General features: G+C 42.8%; 2 protein-coding genes across 3 annotated transcripts in view; one reads left to right on the forward strand and one right to left on the reverse strand.

Moving 5' to 3' along the window:
• STX8 (syntaxin 8) overlaps window positions 1-21,743 on the reverse strand; it is a 244,203-nt gene that overhangs the window by 200,270 nt on the left and 22,190 nt on the right. The gene's annotated exons all lie outside the window — the stretch shown is intronic.
• On the forward strand, window positions 19,871-20,511 carry LOC118887180 (thymosin beta-4-like). The gene is made up of 2 exons (XM_036837813.1): window positions 19,871-19,951; window positions 20,281-20,511. Exons 1-2 carry the CDS (start codon window positions 19,871-19,873, stop codon window positions 20,332-20,334), a joined length of 135 nt encoding a protein of 44 aa, XP_036693708.1. The 3' UTR covers window positions 20,335-20,511.

The raw sequence follows: 21,743 nt of genomic DNA on the forward strand, positions 1-21,743 counted from the left end.
ACCCCATCACTCTGCTGAGACTTTTCTCAACCATAACCTCCCTACTGCCATAAACCTCGTCCCAGTTCTCACTTCACCCGTCCTCCAGGCCTCACTGACCACTGCTGACCCTCTTCCAGTATCCAGGAAACCCCTCCTCCCTCGGCTCCTTCCACGCCCCTCTCTCCCACGGGCAGGTCCTTCTCTGTAACTTGCAGGTACCTCTTCTTCCATCTGCCCTTTAAATAGCAGTGTGCCTTAGGGATTCTATTTAGATCTTCTCTTCTTGCCATACTGTCTCTCCCTGGGCAATTTTACCTGTGGTTTCAGGCTGTAAGGACCGATGCTAGCAGTGCTTAGACCATTCTTATGCCCCAATACGAATGAAACAGGCCATATTCTCTTGAGTCATCATGGTGGTGGATTCTTACCTGGGGCTCCCGCCCTGGCAGGGCACTATCAGAAATCTGAGGGTGGGGGAGGAATGGCATACAAATAGTTAAAAAGAAACCCCACATATCACAATCCACGCGAGGCAGGTCCTCCCACACCTCATCCTGATTGAAAAAATCACTGACTTTCAAATTTCTCTACCCACACCATCTCCCTACAGGCTCTTCTATCTGCATTTATGGATTTTCCTTTAGGACTCTCCAGCTGGGAACTCCACTCCAAATTCAACACACCCAAAATCAAATTCACTACTTTCACCTCATAAGCGGTTTCTTCTCCTATCCTTTCTAGCGGCATCACTGTATTCCCAAGTCATCCAACCCCCCCCTCACCCCCACCCCCCCGCCACGTCTCATCAATTCCCAAGACCTCCCTTCGGAGCTGGTTCTCAAGTCCACGCCCCAAGTCCATCCCCGCTGGTGCTGCCTCAGCTCAGACCTCATCATCTCTCGCGTAGAAGATGCTCATAGCCTGCAACCGCTCTCCTTGTTCCCAGTCACCCCGATTCAAATCACCTTACGCTCTGCTGCCAGAATGATCTTTCTAGAACACAGATCTCCCCTATTTTAAAACTGTCACGACTCCCTAAGAAGCTACAGGTCAAACTTAAGCTTTACAACATGGCCCCAGTGATCTCTGCAACGTCATCTCCCGACACCCCCTTCCATACCCTACTCTTCCTTCAGCCTTACAGACTTTCACCACGTCTCAGACAAAGGCACAAACTTTCACACTCTCATGTTTTTGTATGAGTCTGGAGGGTCCCCACCCCCACCCCTTTGTCCATCTGGCAAAATTCTATTCATCCCCTAAGGCTCAACTCAAATGTCACTTCTGCTGTTTAGTCTTTCCTGATTCCCGTCCCCACCCCCCTTCCCTTAAATCAATCACTCCTGGTGCTCTCATGGCACTTCGTGCAAAACCTCCAACGTGGCATTTATCAAGCAGGATTGTAGTTAGTTATTTACTCATCTGTCTCCCTTCCTAAATTATGAGCTCTGGAAGGAAAGAGGCCACATGACAGTCATGTTTATATCCCTAGGACCAGAAAGACAGTTCCTCTGAGTATGCTGGAGAAGCATTCAGTACGTGTTTATGAAACAGAACTAAGAAAACCACTGAGCTTTTTCAGCAAGAGAGACAAAATGAGAGGGGTAGTTGACATTTATCTTGAGATTAAAAAAAAAAAAGGCAAAGGAAAACTTAACTGCTACCTGCCTTCAAGAGTTTAGCAGCAAAGACTGACGTTGTTCAAGCAGATGGAGAGAATTTTAACTTGAACGGGAATTCTGTCACTGAAACACCTTGCAGCTCAAGCCCACTTTCGGAAGGACGATGAAGGAGTGTTTCTCCTTTGAAAAGTCAGCTAAAGAAAGGAAATGCTAAATACTATGCTTCTGAGGTTAGGGTAGACTTGAAATGTTTTTAAAAATAAATCCATCAGTTTCACCTATATTTTCAAGATGGAACTTATCTAATAAATGGAACTTATCAAATAAATGCCACATTACTAAACAGGTTAGCTATCTGTCTCAAAAAGATTTTACCAAAAAGTTTCATAGTCCCTTCTGACACTGTAAAAATATTTCATTTTTATCCCCCAAAGAAAGTGATACACATTATTAAATTATGACAATATGGGGAGGGTTGCAGTTAATCCATGTTTTTCTGCTGACAAATGTAGTTGCAACTTGTCAGAGTTCAGAGGGAGGGTGTTCTTATCAACCGAATATAGAATTGAAAAAGCAGTGAATTCCAAGCAGCAGCTTTTCTTAGCATTTCCAAAAGATGTCAAAGTGACCATAAAATGTTTGTTTTGTCTGAAAAAACAGTGTTTGAGTATTCGCAGGCCACAGAGAGGTCTGCAGTCAGGACTAGAGATGATATTTCTAGGGTGTCAGTGAGGTGAATCGAGTCTACAGAGCTTTGTAACTAGACTTGCCTGTAAGTGTGAAAATGCTACTATGGTCTGAAAGGGCGATTCCTTTCTCAAAGCTTTCTCAGCTAGTTTCTTTCCATGAATATAAAGATGCACAGAGGCTCAAATTTCAATCAGAAAATAGTTTCTTTGACATACATTCTTTAAAGGAAAAATCTGGCAACAATATCCAGGCTGGCTTACACTGAGGAGAGGCCACAGTCAGGGAGGTAGACCAGAAGGCTAGTGCAATTTAGGCAGAAGGGGATGGGGGGCTGGATGACAAGATGGAATGGCAGGGAAGGGACAATTCACCCAGCAATTCAAAGGAAAGCCCCACAAAAGTGCTGGTGAGTAGAATGGATACAGAGGATAAAGATTTCCAAACTGGGTGACTTGGAGAACTGACACAACTTAGGGAAATGTTTCATTTCCTTTTGGGATTTTCTCAAATTTCAACATAACTCCCGTAACAACCCCAAAGTAAAACTGCTGTCGAGATCATAAGCTATGGATTTGTGGCTACTTGTAGCCATATTTACTAGACAGCTAACTTCTTTAAGCCCAGTACTCTGTCCAATTCTGTTTTTGTATCCCATCCACCTATTCATCCAACCATCCTTCCTACACACACTTACTGAGTCCCTTCTGTGTGCCAGCATGAATCTAGGGGCTTTGGAAGAGAACGAGACAAATACCTGACCTCAGGGAGCTGGTACTCCAGGGACAATAAATGCCTAACACTGTGCCTTTTGCAAAGTACTCAAATTTTTGTTGTTGTTGTTAACTAATTGAATAAAGATTAGTCAATTTGTTTAGACTAATTAGTATTAGTCCAGAACAATAAGACCTCAAGCAAGGAAAATCTCTTACTTACACGTCATCCAAGGAAAGTCTCACCACAGCATCTTTAAAATATACCGCAAGCAAATAATTTTTTAATTGTAAACCACTCTCATTTTTCTCCCTATTCACTGCTGGCTAAAGGTTACCATAAGAAGTTTTAAATGTAACGTTAAAATTTAACAAAACAGTTCACAGAAGAACACAAATGCAGGGTGGGAAAAGGCCATCAGAAGTCATTATTTTGGCCTCTGACCTGAATTTGAGAAACCTCTGTGTGCTATTCTCGAGTCATCCAGGCGATCTAAAATCAAGCAAATAAAACCAAAGGGAACAATTCTTTACTTTTACCTTAATGTCAATGTCATGGTACCTGAAAAGTCGAAGGAGGAGAGGAACGGGTGATTAAAAAAATAAACAGAATTCTTAGGTTTTGTCTATTTTTTAAATTGAAGTATAGTTGATGTACAATGTTGTGCTAATCTCTGCCGTACAGCAAAGTGACTCAGTTATACACATGTAGACTTTTTATGTTTCCATTATCGTTTATCACAGGATACTAAATATAGTTCTCTGTGCTATATATTAGGACCTTGGTGTTTAAAAACCTAAGAATTCTAAGTGAAAGGTGAATTAGCTGCTCTGCCAAATGTCTGGTGACTGAGCGCCATCTGCTGGTTAGTGATTAAAGTTCAAGTACAAAATAAATGTTAAGCAATCCAATAATTACCATTTATTACAAGCAGCTCCTTAACTTTATTACACAGTGGAGTCTTGAAAACACGTTTAGAAACAGAAAGAGTGAAAGTCAACAATATGCTTACATATTACAAGGGAGTTTCTGTTGTGCCTTTTCGACACTCTTTTCAATAACAAATGTTCTACATCTTCTTTCACTTTTTTCTGCATGACCAAACACACTTAAATGATAAATCCAATGAGAACCCAATGAGGCTGACAATTTGCATTTAGGCATTAGGCGTGCCCAGTGATTTCCACCTTTGCCTCAACTTGTTTTCCCCCTTATTTGTTTCCATTCTCACTCATTTAAAGATACAAGGCACTAAAATAATCAATTAATTGTGCAAATTAACACTGTTCTCTGGACAAAGATGCAAGTCCAGTAAAATGAAATTATTGGCTGGCAGGGAGTAGAATTAAACACTACAGTGCTCTACAGTTTTAAAAATTCTATGTTAGTAGAATTTTATATTTGTCAGCTGATGTACAAAAATCCAAATTTGGCATTGAGACTGTTGAAGGGTGTGAATAATGTATATGCTCAAGATGCACAAAAGCCAAGCACCGCCTATACAGTCATCATTTCCACCTCAATAACCTTGTTTCTTATCAATTAATCTAGTTCATATCTAAAAACTCAAATTCATAATAACCATGGCATCCTCTCCCTCTGGAGCCAAGGCCCAGAAATCTGTAGTCTCCCTCAGGTGATTTTTATGCAACCAGCCAGGCACCAATACACAGATGGGTATGGAAATTACCGGTCTGGAAAAAGTAGGGTTAAAGAACGAGGGAAACCATAAGGGGTACAAACCCTACTCACTCTACAAGGGCGATCTCAAGTCTCGTTCCATCCAGTTCTTCTCAACCTCCTCCACCTCACATGGCTCTCTTTTCCAATCTCCTAGACCATTTATGGCCCAGGCCACATCATTTAGCACTTACTTATAAACCATCACGGACTGTTCTCCAATTCTATTGAGCAGGATAGAAAGACATGCCACCTCTGAATTCCCCTCTGCTAAGATCAGTGACAGCAAGTGTTGTGGAATGTTTATAGACCACTTCACAAAAGCATAAATATACACCTTCACAAATATTTATCTCATCCGAACTTCACAACATTTTGAGTCATGATTATTTTCATTTTACAGAAAACGAAATGGAGTCAAGATTCACACCCAGGTTTTCTAACTGTAAACCCTTAGCTCCGTCCACTGAATTACGCGTGCAAAGTTAGCAATCCTCGGCTGGATTCTACTAAGTGCAACGAACAGGAGGGCAAAGTACTCAAAGCCAGTGAGAAGGAACAGATGATGAGGGTCCCTGCAAGCGACCAAAATTCAGAGAAAGGGAGGCCCGCGAAACGAAACCCATAGCCAAGGTCAAGGAGATGAGTTCTAGTTCTCCTTCTGCCATTAACCCGCCCTGGGTACAATGACAGTTTCCTCATCTGTAAACCAAAAAAGTAATCCCTTCTCTGCTTATCTTGAAGATTATTATGACAGTCAAATAAAATAATCTGTATGAAAGTGCTTGGCAAATACAGAAGAGGGGGAGGGAAAAACAAAGTTTTTAAAAATTTATTTTATTAAATTTTTTGCTGCATTAGGCTTCATTCTTCATTGCTGCACACAGGCTTTCTCTAGTTGCGGCGAGCGGGGGCTGCTCTTGGCTGTGGTACGCGGGCTTCTCATTGCGGTGGCTTCTCTTGTTGTGGAGCAGGGGCTCTAGGCACGCAGGCTTCAGTAGTTGTGGCTGGCGGGCTCTAGGAGTGTAGGCTCAGTAGTTGTGGCGCACGGGCTTAGCTGCTCCGCGGCATGTGGGATCTTCCGGACTAGGGCTCAAACCTGTGTTCCCTGCATTGGCAGGCGGATTCTTAACCACCGTGCCACCAGGGAAGTCCCTCTTTTCTTAATAGACAAGAAAATCCTTTTTTTTTTTTTTTTTTTCCCAGTCTCTTTACAATTTTCACTTACAAGAAGCACAAGTTGGAAAGTATTATATAGGCTTTATAAAAAATAAATCAACATAACTTACAATACAGTGTGTATAGGTAACTCCTTTCTTCTTACTGCTTATTCACTGCCTGGAATTTGCTTCCTTTTTCAATTCCCAAGTGAGTTTTATCATTTAAAGGTAATGCATGAGGACTTCCCTGGTGGCACAGTTGTTAAGTATCTGCCCGCCAATGCAGGGGACACGGGTTCGAGCCCTGGTCCGGGAAGATCCCACATGCCGCGGAGCAACTAAGCCCACGAGCCACAACTACTGAGCCTGTACACCGCAACTACTGAGCCTGTGCACCACAACTACTGAAACCCGCGCACCTAGAGCCCATGCTCTGCAACAAGAGAAGCCACCGCACCACAACGAAGAGCAGCCCCCGCCCGCCGCAACTAGAGAAAGCCCACACCCAGCAAATGAAGACCCAACGCAGCCAAAAAACAATAAAAGTAATGCATGAAGTAGGAAATCTTTTTATTTTCCCCATCAAAAGTCACAACTGTACCAGTAGTTAAGGACTGCAACTCAAAACAAGATACCATTTCTCACCCATCAGATCAGCATAACCCAACCAGTTCTGTAACACCCACCGACACCTACGGGGTGGGGAAATGGGCTCTCCCATATACCGTCAGAGGAAATGTAAAGCACTATAACTTTTAAGAAACAGACATGGCAGAACCTGTTACATTTTGAGCACCCATACCTTTTGTCCCAATAACCCCACCTAGGGGAATCTGTCCTATAGAGGCAGAAGCCACATTCTTCATGGATATTTACCACATCATTGTTTGTAATGGCAAAAAACTAAACCACCCAATATTCATCAAATGGGGAGTGGCTGGAAAAGTGACTGCCTTTCTATTGTGAAATAATGCAGCTATTGAAGAGAATTTTGTTAAATCTATTTTTGTTAGAGGAATGCCCAAATTTAAATGAAAAACAGTAAATTACAGAGTAATATGTAAAATTCTTTTTTTCACAAAATAGGAAAGGAAAATACATATTCATGTAACTACACTTGTAAATATATATACAAGCACAGATAAATGTGGTGAGGTTAACACAGGTTATGTCAGGAGAATGACACTGGAGGGAAGGAAGGGGGAGAGGGTATTAACTTTGGGTCATACCTCAGTGTGGACTGACTTGTTATAAGGAGTGTGTATCATGTGGATAATTTGTTTTAAATCCAATTAAAGATGAGTCATTTCCCCATAGGGTGGGAGAACCAGGGAAGAGGAGCTAATAAGGCAGCAAAGACCCACAAAAGTAAAGACCACTTAAGTGAAGACTATCAGAGGCACTGAAAGTGTTCCTCTTCTTTCAAAATTAAGAATGGGAAGCAGAAACTAAAAACCAAGAAATGCCAAAACCAAACATCTTTTTCCAGGGGGAAAAGAGCAATGGAAGAGAAAGATGTGACAGGAAAAGTCAAGGAAGGAAGATGAAAGAGAGGGAAAGAAACAAGAATAAACAGCTTGCGGATGGATGGGGCAAAAGTCTACAGAGAAGCCCTGAGGAGGAAGTTTAAACATGACAAATGGGTTTGCGGTGACACAGAGAAAGGGGGAAAAGATGAAAGAGAACTGAAAGGTAAGCGATTCCTCCTCCAAAGCTGGAAAGTCCAAGCAATCAACCCTTCTCTCCTCACTCTCAAGGGAGGAGAACCCTAACTTAAAAATCTAGAAACTGGGAAGGTCTGAGTATGTCTCCCCTTCTACTGACTTACATCTCCACCTTGTGGCCTGTTCAAGACATAGCTGTGTGTGTGTGCATGCATACATACACACACACACACGTACAGATGGATACATATGCGTCTCAGTGTATATGTGCATGTATACTTATACATAAGTATACATGGCTATATACATATACATACACATACATATGTAATATATACACTAAGCATATATGTAATGTAATATATAAGTATACATTGTTATATATTGTAAGTATATATACATATGTATTATATAAAAGTGTGTATACATGTGTATTTACGAATTTTTAAATTCAAATAGAACATATAGACAAAGAAACCGAAGCGTACAGCTCAAAGATAATTCACAAAGTGAACACCTCCAGTTAATCACTACCCAGGATAAGAAACGGAGCATAGGCAGAACCCCAGGACCTCCCATGCCCCCTCTGGTCATTGCTTCCCCCAAAGGGAACCACTTTCATTATTGATAACACCATATACAAGGTCTGCCTTTATAGGAATGGAATCCATATAGTACGCAAGCTTCCGCCTGGCTTATTTCACTCAGTGCTGTGTTTGCACACACTTCTGCCTGGCTTATTTCACTGACTGTTGTGTTTGTGAGATGCATCCAGTGTGTGGTGTGTGGCTGTAGATCGTTTCCTCTCATTAGGATCATTGTATAAACACGCCCTCATGTACTTATCCACTACAGTGTTGGTGTTCAGTGGTTGTTTCCAGGTGGGACTATTTAGAAGGATGCTATAAACACGTACATGTCCTTAGTACATACAGTTCAGTTTTCAGACAGAGTTTTCCAGAGTGGTTGTAAAATGATGGTCCCCCCACCAGGACATGAGAACTCCAGTGGCCCCACATCTTAGTAACTCCTGAGACGTCTGTAATTTTAATTTTAGCCAATCTGGCAGGCGTAATGGTATGACAGCATGGTTTTAGTTTGCAATTTCCTGATGACTGGAGAGGCTGAACACCTTTTCATGTATGCAGCCACTGGACACCCTCTTTTGTCAAGTACAATGTCAAGCCGTCTGCCTATTTTTTCCCTAAGGAGTTGTCTTTTTCTTGATTTATGGGGGCTCTTTATATATTCCAGATATGACTTACGTAACAGATATATTCACTGCAAATCTAGATTCCCATACTATGGCTTGGCTTTCACTCTCTCTGTGGTAACTTTTGATACACAGAATTTCTTATTTCAGTGAAATCCCACTTACCCTGCGTTTCCTTCACGTTCAGTCTTTGTGTCCTGTTTAAGAAATCTTTACCTATTCCCAAGGTCATAAAGATATCTTCCTGGCTTCCCTGGTGGCGCAGTGGTTGAGAATCTGCCTGCCAATGCAGGGGACATGGGTTCGAGCCCTGGTCTGGGAAGATCCCACATGCCGCGGAGCAACTGGGCCCGTGAGCCACAACTACTGAGCCTGCGCGTCTGGAGCCTGTGCTCCGCAGCAAGAGAGGCCGCGACAGTGAGTGGCCCCCGCTCACCACAACTAGAGAAAGCCCTCGCACAGAAATGAAGACCCAACACAGCCAAAAAATAAATAAATAAATAATAACAAGCATTACCAAAAAAACTTCAAAAAAAAAAAAAAGACATCTTCCTACGTTTTCTTAAAGTTTTATTTTACCTTTCACATTTAGGTCTACAATCGTTCTGGAATTGATTTTCATGGAGGGTTGACTGTAGAGGCTAAGATTTGTTTTTTTCCATGTGGACATTCAGCTGACCTAACACTATTTATTGAAAAGATCCTCTTTTCTCCTCTGCATTGCAGTGTCACCTCGGTCATAAATCAAGTGACAACATGTGTATGGAGGGCTGTTTCTGGACTCTATTTTGATCCACTGGTTTATTGGCCTGTCCTTCTGCCAACACCACACTGCAGCTTTACGGTTAAGTCTTGATAAACGATCACGTGAGTGTTCAAAACTTTTGTTCTTCAAAATTGCCATATACACCTTAGAAACAGCTTAAGTGACAGACAAAAAACAAACAGAAAAAACTGGCTGGGGAATCTAAACGGGTTTGCTCTCAATCTACAGATCAATTTTAAGAGAACTAACATCTTTACAGTACTGAGTCTTCCCAATCTGTGAACATGGTTATCCCTCCATCAGGTCTTCCTTCCTTTCTCTAAATGCTTTATAGTTTTGAGTATAGAGGTTTCATACTTTTCATTTGACTTATTCCTACATATCTCCTGTTTTTAAAATACTATTTATTATCAATAGCATCTTTTAAGTTTGTTTTCATTTGGTACGTCTTTGTGGTCCAGCTTTCAAGGCCTATCCTAGGAGAGGAACCAGCAGGTTGCTGCTGTGAGCCCATGGCCAGACTACGCTTTATCACATCCACACGGTGACAACTGGCCACCTTCAGTGACTTGAGCAACAACGTGGGATTGCAACGACCGATATTTACCTAGGCCTCAACGTCTCTGGGTTCACTCCCTTGATCAGTCATCCAAACGGATAATCCTTCTTTACCATCAGTATCTATTTGTAAGTCAGGCTGCTGACAGAGCTTCCTTTCCTAGCCCACGGAGAAAAAAAAAAATCTGGGCTAAATGACCTTCAAGTGATAATCAGTCTGGTTAGTACACACATAACTGAAACACTTCAAAAGAGCTACACTGTCAAGTTTGAGACAATTTCAAGATATTTAAGAGCACTATTTAAACATTCTACTTCATAAGCTTCAAGATATACTGCTAGACAAAAAAGATAACGCACAGTAAAGAGGACATTTTACACTATAATTCACGTTAAAAACTGAAAGGGTGAGAGAGTGATTGGAGATGTGTATCCTTATACACGTGTATTACCTTTCTAGAAGGATACACAAAAAACTGTTAGAAGTTGCTGCCTCCAGGGAGGAAAAGGGAAAATGCATGCCAGAAGTGGGAGGGCACTCGAGTTTTCATTGATAACCTTTTTGTACAGTTGGGTGTTTACAATGTGATAAACATCTTTAAAAGTAAATGTAGGTTTTAATTTTTTTCAAAAGCAAGTATTCTATTCATTCCCATTAACCACTGGAATATCCCAAAGCATCAACATTCTGGCCTGACACTATCAACCAAACTGCCTCTTCCAGAAAAGGAGTCAAAAAAATACTTGGTCATATGACATATCCAGTTTTTCTCCCCGAGAAAACATGGTCACCGTACACTTTGCCTGGCTAGTATCAGACCAGTAGTTAATACAGGAAAAAAAAAAAAAGTGCTAAGGCAACATATAGTCCAGATTTTTCAGGTCGGTCCATGTTTCAAACACTCCCTCTTGTCCCTAAGTATCAGTCCCTGCATCAAATTAACCTATTTAACCTATGTTTCTCCAGAACATGGAGACAAAGTCAGAAGCTATTACCTCCCAAATGGAATTAAACAATAATTAACATAAAATGCACAAGATCATCTGTCTACAGAAGAAGCCAGTTCTATGAAACTGTATGGGTCTACTTCAAAAGCACTTCTCCTAAACCTCCTCAGGAATACAGGTAAGAGTAAATAGCCCAGCTTCTTTAAACAGTGAACTAGAGATTTAGAGCAATTATCCAAGTTCCACTTGAACCTAAATAAAATAACCCAGAAGGCTAGTGAGCTACCCCTTCTCTGGGATTTCAAGGACTTACTGAGGTCCCAGTAGTGAGGAACCTAGAGTCTCTGGTGTCAGAAGAAACTTCAAGATGAAGAGTGTCACTGTTGCTAAGGCAACACAGAAGAGGGTTGGTACACCAGTCCTACCCAACATCTCTATGTCCTTTCTCCCTTGTTATCAGAATCGATTTTGTTCAAGGCTCCACTGCTCAGGGAACATAAGCCTGTCCTCAGTTTCAGTTCAGGGATGTATCCATCCTGAATAAACCAAGCCAATCATGGCAACTCCATTCCACCATGGCTCTTGGTATAACATAGCATGTGATACAATCCTAGCCTATCTCTGTTTTGAGCCAAAGTCCACTGTGAAGCTTCCAGGAGGTGTTTTTTTCCCCTCTTAGAAAATAACTGGAAAATACAAGAGAATCAACAGAAAAACTACTGAAAACAATCAGAATTAGACTGTTTACATGTAATAGCATCCAGATATCCAGTTTTCAAATAAACATCAAAAAGCATGATGAAATGAAAAACTGAATTTAAAACTACCACCAAAACTATAAAATACCTCAAAATAAATTAAACCAGAAATGTGTATTTGAAGAAAACATTCTGAAAGGCCTGAAAGATGGCTTGAACAAACAGAAAAAAACCCCATATTCTTGGGTAGGAAAATTCAACATTATAAAGGATTTCAAGATTTCATGTAACCCCAATTTTTAAAAAACCATCAGTTATTTCTCTCTTTTTTGGAATTAGATTAGCTGATTGAGTTCATTTTTTTTTTTAATGAAAATTGTTTAAAAATAGTACAATGACAGAAGACTAGCCCTATCATGTACTAAAACTTATAATAAAGCCACAAAATTAATGGTGTTAGCACAGAGATCAATGAAATGCCTTACAAAGTCCAGAAATAGATCCAAATATATGGGAATGTATTATACGATAAATCTCATCATCTCAGAATTTGTGAAAAGATGGATGACTCCGTAAAAACATGTAGTCAGTCACAAAAATAGTCAAATAGGAAAAAAGTGTGATTCATACTCTTCAAATTCCAAATGGATCAAATATTTAACAGAGTAAACAAATTTAACAAAAATTTAACATCAGAACTATCTTCATATACTAGATTGGAATAGGATACAAAATTTAATAACACTCTTTGGAGAAGACTGTATGGAAATAGGCACTCACATAAGTTGCTAGCACAGATCTAAATTGGTTCTATGAAAATTATAAATGCATATATCCTTTGGCCCAGCCATCCTTCTTCTAAGAACTTATCTAGAGATAGACTTTCACACATATGAAATCCCTTATGTACAAGGTTATTCACCACTATATTTTTGTAATAGAAAAAAAAACTATGTAATATATATACACAAATGTAATAGAGTAGAAACAAAACACATATCAATAGGAGACTAGTTAAATTACAGTACTGCACACAATGAAATGTAAGGCTATAAAAACTAATGCCAGAGGATTCAATTACAACATCAACCCTCATATTTCAAAAAAAAAAAAAAAAAACCCATAACTAATGACAAAACCTCATGTGCTGGTTTGGGAAGACCTCCAGGAAATTTAGATGACAAAAGAATGCTGTAGAATAATTTGTGTAGTATGCTACCGTTTGTGTAAAAGATGGAGGGAAATAAAATATTCCTATTTGCTGGTATATATTCAAGAGAACCTTGGAAATATATACCAAAAATCATTAACACTGATATTTGTTGAGGAGGGGGGGCACACAGAAGGGAGGGAGGCTTTCCACTGAACACTGTTAAGTGCTTTTAAAATGTCTCAGCCTCGTGAATACATTACTTATGCAAGACATACCCTCCTTCCTCTCCTACTGAAGTTTGGAGTGTAGCTGGGAACTTTCTATATGTATTCTCGACCAAGAGGAATCGGTCTAAAGACAAAGGCAAAACAAAGACATGGCCAGAACCTGGATCATCACCGACTGTAGAATTAACCACCCCTCTCAATCCTCTAACTTGGAATTTATTATATGGAGGTATTTTTCCTTATGTAAGTGGTTCTGCGTAGGGTTATCTGTTCCCTGCAGCTGAGGGCATCGTGACTGTAATACTAGCGCGTGAGCCAAACCAGGCACCCCCTTGGTGAGGGTAAGAATAAACACCGTCTTCTATTTCTAGATCTTTTAGGTGCTTTCCTTGGTCCTTCTCCTCCTCTGACTGCTGCAGACACAACCTCCCTTTCTAGTCTGCTTTGTATATACCCATTTGCACTGAATTTCTGTCCTGTGTTTATGTTTCCCCTGCCTGACTGAACTCTTTCAGAATGAGCATTATAAAAGGTGAACAAACCCCACCAGGGTCGCCTCTCTGCCCACCTCATGAGCCTCTATTAACTTCTGATTCTAATCTCCGCTAATTGAGAGTAGGCAGACTATGTACCAAAGTTACTTCTTTCCATCAAACCACCCCAAATAATCAGTGAGACAGAGACAAAAAGCAAGGGGTGGCCCCAAGTCCCATTTCATGTTCCCCTCTGTGAGCGTGGGCAAAGACTACATTTCCCAGCCTCCCCCGCAGGCAGGATGGAGCCATGTGACTGGTTACGGCCAACGGGCTGCTACATATACAACTTCCAGGCGACAGCCTATGAGAGGAGGTGAGACCTCCACACCCTCTCTCTTCTCCTCTCATAGTGAGCATGGAGGTCTCCTGTCAAGACAGCACAGCCACATGGTGGGAAACCCTGAATCACCCTTTGAAGGGAGCTGTCCCAGAGAACCACCAGATTTTATGAGGCAGGCAAAAAATGCTTTCATCTGGTATTCCCCTGAGGGTCCCAGGTTTGTTTACAGAGCCCAGCCTATCACATCCTGACTCAGTCTACCTTTCAATCAACAGAAATCTGCTGAGCGCCTGCTATATACCAAACTCCCACTAGGTATTTATAAAAGATACTGGAAAAACAAAAGATTTTCATTCAGTGAGCAACCAGTTAATAACCATTGTGTTAGGTTTTGGTCCCCATCCTCAAGGTATTTAAAATTTAGATAGAGAAACAAAATATACGCTTACAGAAAAAAATATTAAAAACCACATGGCTTCCCTAGCTAAATCAGCTCCCCACTAATACTCTCTCAAAGCACAATATGTTTTTCTGCTGAACTGATTTTACTTATTTGTATGAATCTTTAATTCATGTCTGTCTTTCTTGCTGAACTGTAAAGAGCTCAAATGCAAAAACTAGTTTTTTGTTTTTGTTTTTTTTTTAATTGTTTAGGGTTTTTTTGCCACCACTCATAACAGGCACTCAAAAGAAAAGCTTCCATTTACCACATTTTTGATTCCTTAACTAGTTTTCATTAAATTATCAGAGAAATTTAATATTCTTGACTGCACTTAATACCACCTTAGTTCAACTATCCTTGGGGTCACTGAAAGAGAGAGAGAAGCACATCTTTACTGATTTCAGCATATCCTTTACATGCCAGATGACCCAGAAAGTTAGTGTATTTCTGGGGCATAAGTAAAAAGGATAAATAATTATGGCTTATCCGTTGTCTCACAGCTAATGATGCAGGGGTATATTCCTCAGAGATTTCCTACTCCTGGAAGAGTCGGTTCGTCCTGTGTTCATAACTTCAAGCAACATACAGTATAAACGAATAATTTTTTAGGAAATCTCAGTACTATCAGATGGAAATCATCCCTCTTATAAATCAAGCTTTAAATTGAAAGAAAACATTCAATCATCTAAAATGGTAGAGGGGCAATACTTTTAATAGCATATTCAATGTAAATTTTTCTTTTGCCTCCCTTGGCTGCCAATACAGTGAAATGAAATATAAATTGGAAGTATATATATATATATATATATATATTTTTTTTAGCAGCTCCAAGGAAAAGTAAATATCTGAAATTAAATGTAAAGCTCACACTCTAAGAAAATGTGAACATTATCTTCTATTCTTTTGATGTTAGCAGTTGGTCTGCTTGTTAATATTGCATTCCTGACACATAACTACCATCTCAACCTCTAAATAACTTCCTATTTCCTATAATCCTCAATATACTTGGTGGTGTGAAGATTAAAGCTTACCCAATTAGCCACCCACTACAGCCGAGTTAATCACATAATCTCTGAGATGGTCACAGAGCAGTGGAGTATGCAATGATTTTTCTTCTCTCTTTACAAAGATTTAACTAATTGTGAGAATTGGCAATGCTCTCAAATATAAAGGGCAGGAGGGTTTTCAATCAAAGCTGTGTCACTGCTTTATAAATTAGGGCTTATCTTCTTCCAAGAGACATTGTTACACAGAGACTTCTTTAACAAGTTTCCAAATGCCCTCAATTAGTCAACCATTGCTTACTGAGACCAAGTCTCACATCAAGGCTTACTGCTTTAGAATAAGGATCAGTAATCCGTAAGGTAAAACTCAGATTCTGTCACATGACAGCTACACATTCAATTATGGGATTCCTACAATCGTGTTTAAAGGAAATGCTAATCCAAACTGAAGTTTGACAGTACTCTCCTCTCCTTAATAAGTCAACATATGACGAGGAAGAGGAAAGTTTTGTGGGGTGGGGGGGGGTGTGTAGCAGAAGGACTCCTGAGAATGAGGGATGGGGAAGAGAGAGAAAGCAAAGACTTGGGGTGAGAGAGGAGGAGGAGGACACACAGGAAACCAAAGAGGAGAGGGCTCAGGAGGACAGAGAGGGTCGACAGTTTTCAGGGAGTCCTGGTTGGGTCAACTGATCTTGCGGTGTTGCTTGCCGCCAGTTATTACGGGGCTTCGAACTACCGATTAGCAGAACACCCCCAGTTCTCCAACAGTACGTGTGGTGATGGTCTAGCATGAATGACAAGATGTGCCAGAGAGAGCAGGTCTATTAACATTTAAGTTCTGATAAGGCTTCCTGACCAATGTGTTTCTGTAGGTTGTGACCTAAAAGCAAGACATGAGCCACCCCCCACCCCCCCAGTGACAAGGCAACCCACAATGATATCAAGAATGACAGAAGCCATCAAAAATACTGGAGGAATCCAGAGATTAGGGAAGCAAACAAAAACGATGGAGGAGCCCAGAACTAGGAATCTGCAGGACTGAAGAAATCTTTGCAAGTCACCGGAGACCATCAGAGCAACCGACGGGCAGGGGAGGGAATGAGGTTTCTCCAGGGACAGAGCTGAAAGGTCCCCAACAAGGTCTCAGAAATGACCGGGCAGCCTGACAGTCAGGAGGTGGGAGGGCAAGGTCCAACTGGGAACCCATATCCAATTCATGTCTACAACTGAATTCAGATCCTCAGAAGGCTAGGTCCAAGCAAGAGTTATTTGGGTATGGGAGGTTGGGGAAGGAAGAGGAGGTCTCAAAGGTGGGGATTTGGGGTTAAAAAAAAAAAGGGGGGGAGGGCAAAAATAACACTCTGACATGGGCAGGTGGGTGAAATCAAAGACTGGAAACTCTGTCCTCAAATCTAAGACAGTCTGCTTCTAGCAATTTCCTTGACTTTAACCTGTGCTCGTGCACACACTCATCCATACGCGTACTGCCTGCCTCGATCAAGTCTGCACTGCCGCCATCCTCCCTGATGAGCTGGGGTTGGGCAGTGCTATCTGGTGTTCATTTCACAGCCCTTGAGTAGATTTCCCAGGGCTTCCTCTACATAAGAATTTGAGAATGGTTTTACCTTGTATGCATTTCCTTACTGATCAGATTCTCCTAGAATGTCTGTAGGACTTGCACTTTTTTGGACAGTTATGGGCTGAACTGTGTCCGTCCCCCCCACGCCCCCACCTCCAGCAAAACTCATTCGTTGAGGTCTTAACCCCCAGTAATCCAGAATGGAACAATATTTGGAGATAAGTTCTTTAAAGAGGCAGTTAAAGTGAGGTCATGAGGGTGGGCCCTAATCCAGTAAGAAAAGGAAATTTGGACACGGACACACACGCGGGTAGGACAGAGGAGAAGACAGAGAGAGAAAACGGCCATCTACAAGCCGAGGAGAGAGGCCTGGAACAGATCCTGCTGTCATGGCCCTCAGAAGGAACCAATTCTGATGGTGACACCTTAACCTTGGACTTCCAGCCACCAGAACTGTAAGAAAATACATTTCTGTTGTTTGAGCCACCGGTCCGTGGTACTTCATTACAGTAGCCCTAGCAAACTAATACAGACAGGTATACACAGACGTGGGTCCAGTGGGTCTAAAGCAATCCTAGCCCAACAAGGATTCACCAATAATTCACCTTCCAGGCCACCTACCATTCTCTTTCCTCTTTTTACCTCAATGACTTATGCACTTTCTTTACAGTGAGCAATATCTAATTGCCACACTGGTTTCTCATTCTTGGGCACATTCCATGGTGCCTGGAATGGACCATCATGGTCTGTTCTATCCATTTTACCTCATCAAGCCAACCCTCAGACGTCATATCTCCTCTATAGGGCTCACACCCTTTTAAACTCTTCTGGAAGCTTATTCTGAATTACTCTAGATTTCTGTGTCTGAACAAATAAAACGTATATGGTTCCCTCAAAGTTTCATCTTGAGAGCATGGAAATCAGCCTGGCCTGTTACCTTCATTATTTCAAACCCTCAGGAATTAGTTACCCCTGCTTCAGTTTCCCCTCAGGCTGGTCTTTCTGTCCCTGGGCAGCCCAACCATTCACCAATAAGCAACACCTGCAGGCCCACCAGGTGGATCAGCCTTAAATTAAACAGAGGGGGAGCGGGGGGGCGTCCTGGTGATAGGACTTCAGAGGCCTTGGTGGGCCTCCATCCAAAACACCTCTGCTACTGACCTGCTAAATTCCCTAAAATCTTCCTACTGCTTCATTTACTTTGGGCTCAAGGAGGCTTCAGCTAAAATACGTCCAGGAAGGTAAGTCGCTGCCAGCATGGACTGCATTGCTAGAATGAATGTGCGACTGTTTACCATCAAGACCACAGCCGGCAAGCCGGGCACTGAGGAAAGGGACACAGAAGGAGCCGTGGGAGGTGAGAATGGGAGGCAGGAGAGCCAGGTGCAGAACATGAAACGAGACTGGTCGGGGAGGCCAGGTCCCCCTCAAGCACTCAGGGCTGGGACAGGAGGGACACGGGGTCTCCGGGAAACAGAGGAAGCGACAGGAGCTCGCTCCCCGCCTGAATAACATCTTGTAGTTGTAAAGGCTTGAGAGTTTACAAAGCCCTTCACATTCCAATCACCTCACCTGGTCCAAACAATGAAAAAGAGGCAGAACACACACCCCCCTTTTCAAGTCAATGATTCTGAAGCCCGGATGACTGGCTAGGAAGCAACAGAGCCGAGTCCTTCTAATTCCTGGTCCAGCTCTTCTTACTGTGCAACGGTTAAGAGTTCCCACCTGAAGACACACAGATCTAGAGGAAATCCAAACTCTGAGACTGATTAGTCTTAGAATCATGTGCAAGTTACCCGACCCCTCCAAGCCTCAAGCTTCTCTCCTGTAAAGTGGGATGTTAGAAAGATCTGAGCGCGGCACGTACACCTTAGCATAGTGCCTGGTACACAGAAAACACGCAGATGTAAGCCGTTAGCGCTCACCTCTCGGACCCCGTGGGAGAAAACAGTGGTTCTCACCCTGCCCTGCCACCCACCCCCGAGGAGCCCCCCACCCCGCCCCCCCGTGTTACTGCTACCGAGGCCGCCCGCCAGACTACTTGTTCAGACTCTGCAAGTATATGGTCTGGACGCTTGTACTTTTTTTTTTTTTTAAGCCTCGTGGGTGATTCTGATGCTGAGTGCCACAATTAAGAACAAGTGATATAAAGCAGTATTTCAAGCTGGAAGGGGCATTCAAACCACCTGAGGATCTTGTTCACATGCAGATTCGATTCAGTAGGGCGGGGGTGGGGTCTGAGTAATTTCTAAACACAAACCCAGGTGACGCTGAACCTACTGAACACGGCGTGCTTTAAACAGCAAAGAAACAGATTATCACACGAGAGAAGAGGGGTGACCAAAAAGATGGGGGTGACAAGCAGTTCGAGTAATTTTGACATACTGAGATCTAGAGAAGTCATTCTGGCTTATACATGAGTTAACTTGAATTTTACGCTACCTAAAACAGCCTGTTTGTGGCCTATCAAACATACACTGTACACCTGTTTTTAATTACTAAAGAAAAGGGCGCACTGAGCAGAAGTAAAGACCGTCCATGTTAAAAAATAAAGATTGAAGGCCCCTCCTTCCTGGGACGCCAACGTTAGTCCTCCTTTGATAAGATTCCCTTCCCAGGTGCTAAGTCCATCCTGTACCTGCTGTACATATACCTCCTGGTCTGTTTTTTTGAGACCTTGAAGAAATGTATCCTTGACTTTAATGTTCTTTGTTCTGACAAGATATAAAACTGCTAAAAACCCTGCTTCTCTGGAGCTATTTCTCAGAGTGATCTGGGATTAGTCCTCAGTTTGGCTCAAATAAGACTCTTTTCTAATTATTTTTCGTCGACCCATGTGAGGGGGGCACCAAAAATCAACCATACCCCCCAGGAAGGCCTAAGGCCCAGACTTGGCGGCGACCCCTGCGCAGGCCAGACCTCGCCCGCTAGTAAGTTGCTCCTCTTCCTCTGCAGCCATGTCTGACAAACCCGATATGGCCGAGATTGAGAAATTCGGTAAGTCGAAATTGAAAACAGAACCGAAAGAGAAAAAAAACCCACTGCCTTCTGGGGCTTCCCTGGTGGCGCAGTGGTTGAGAGTCTGCCTGCCAATGCAGGGGACACGGGTTCGAGCCCTGGTCCGGGAAGATCCCACATACCGCAGAGCGACTAGGCCCGTGCGCCACAACTACTGAGCCTGTGCGTCTGGAGCCTGTGCTCCGCAACAAGAGAGGCCGCGATAGTGAGAGGCCCGCGCACCGCGATGAAGAGTGGCCCCCACTTGCCACAGCTGGAGAAAGCCCTCGCACAGAAACGAAGACCCAACACAACCAAAAGTAAATAAATTACTTAATAAAAAAAAAATAGTTAAAAAAAAAAAAACAAACCACTGCCTTCAAAAGAAACGACTGAACAGGAGAAGCGAGCAGGCGAGCCGTAATGAGGCGCGCGCCGCCAGTATGCACCGTACCTTCCACAAGCATTGCCTTATTTTACTTCTTTTAGCTGTTTAACTTCGTAAGATGCAAAGAGGTTGGATCAAGTTTCAATGACTGTGGTGCCCCTTTTCACATCGAAGAATGGGAAACTACTGACAACGCAGGCCGCGCCTGCCTCTCCCATCCAACCTGTCGGGCTGGCAGGGGAAGAAAAGAACTTGCATGTTGGTGAAGGAGGAGGCTGGGTGGGAGGACAGGGAAATCTAGAATAAAGAGTAAACTGGTCCAAGGTGTCCTGCGGGCTGTAAAATGCAGTTTAATGAGTGCCATTTTTTGTTGTTGTTCAAATGATTTTAATTATTGGAATGCACAATTTTTTAAGATGCAAGTCAGTTTTAAAACCTGGGGAAAAAAGACCTAGGACCCAAGTTGGCCCCTCAATATCATTAAACGACAATGAAGAGACACAGAGCCTGACACACAGGAGGCTCTCACCCAATAGTCACCGTCACTAGTCGTCAGAACAGCCACCTCCACGACAGAGGAGGATTTCCGTGTCTTCTCCTCCTCCAACCATCACCTCTACTTGGACCCTCCTCCTCTATGAAATTTGCTTCTCCCACCCCACGATACCTTTACTACATTTCTGGACTTCGATGTGAAGACCCGCCCTAACAGAGGGTACTCTCTCCTCGCCTTGGATCTCCTTGCTCAGCGGTTCTTTTTCACCAGCCCTGAATCACCACCTTCACCCTCCCACTTCACTCCTGCATCCGCCAGAGCAGTGTCGGGCAGCACGAAGGACCAGCCAGCTCACCGAAGGCCTCCGCGTCCACTTACAAACCGTGCCCAGGACACAACTCCTCCTTCCCTGACTCCTGGCTTTTATTTCTCCAAACGAACAGCTCCAAGGTTTCATCTAGCTTCCCGAATTTCATCGTTTCTTTCTACAAACCTTGGATCCCACGCTCCTGAGAAAGGCCAGGTCCGACACGCAGCCGCTGCATCCTCTTTGGCTCGCCCTTGGGCCGTGGTTTTTCAAGCCTGGCTGCAGATCAGAATCACCTGGGGCCCCTCTATGACCACGCCCTCCACGCCCCCGGATTTAATTGTCTGAGGCTGAGCCTCGTTAAAAAAAAAATAAATAAAACACCGCCCCTGGGAAGCAGTATGACTCCTTACCAGGAACAAGCTGCCGCCCCACAACGAAGGGCATCATCGCCCCTCGTGGGGAAGGCGGGGAGAGGCGGGTTTTATCCTCATCTCACCTGTGATGGTTCCCACAATGATGTTAAGAGAGTTCTAGAAGCAGGGGGGGGGAGGCCAGTTCTAAAGATGTTACAATTTATACTTCATTAACCTCAGCTGGGAAGGCAGGACCGCTTCTCTGGGTTCTTCCAGCAGAGCCGGG

This window comes from Balaenoptera musculus, chromosome 20, assembly GCF_009873245.2.
Source record: "Balaenoptera musculus isolate JJ_BM4_2016_0621 chromosome 20, mBalMus1.pri.v3, whole genome shotgun sequence".
Taxonomy (NCBI): Eukaryota; Metazoa; Chordata; class Mammalia; order Artiodactyla; family Balaenopteridae; genus Balaenoptera; species Balaenoptera musculus.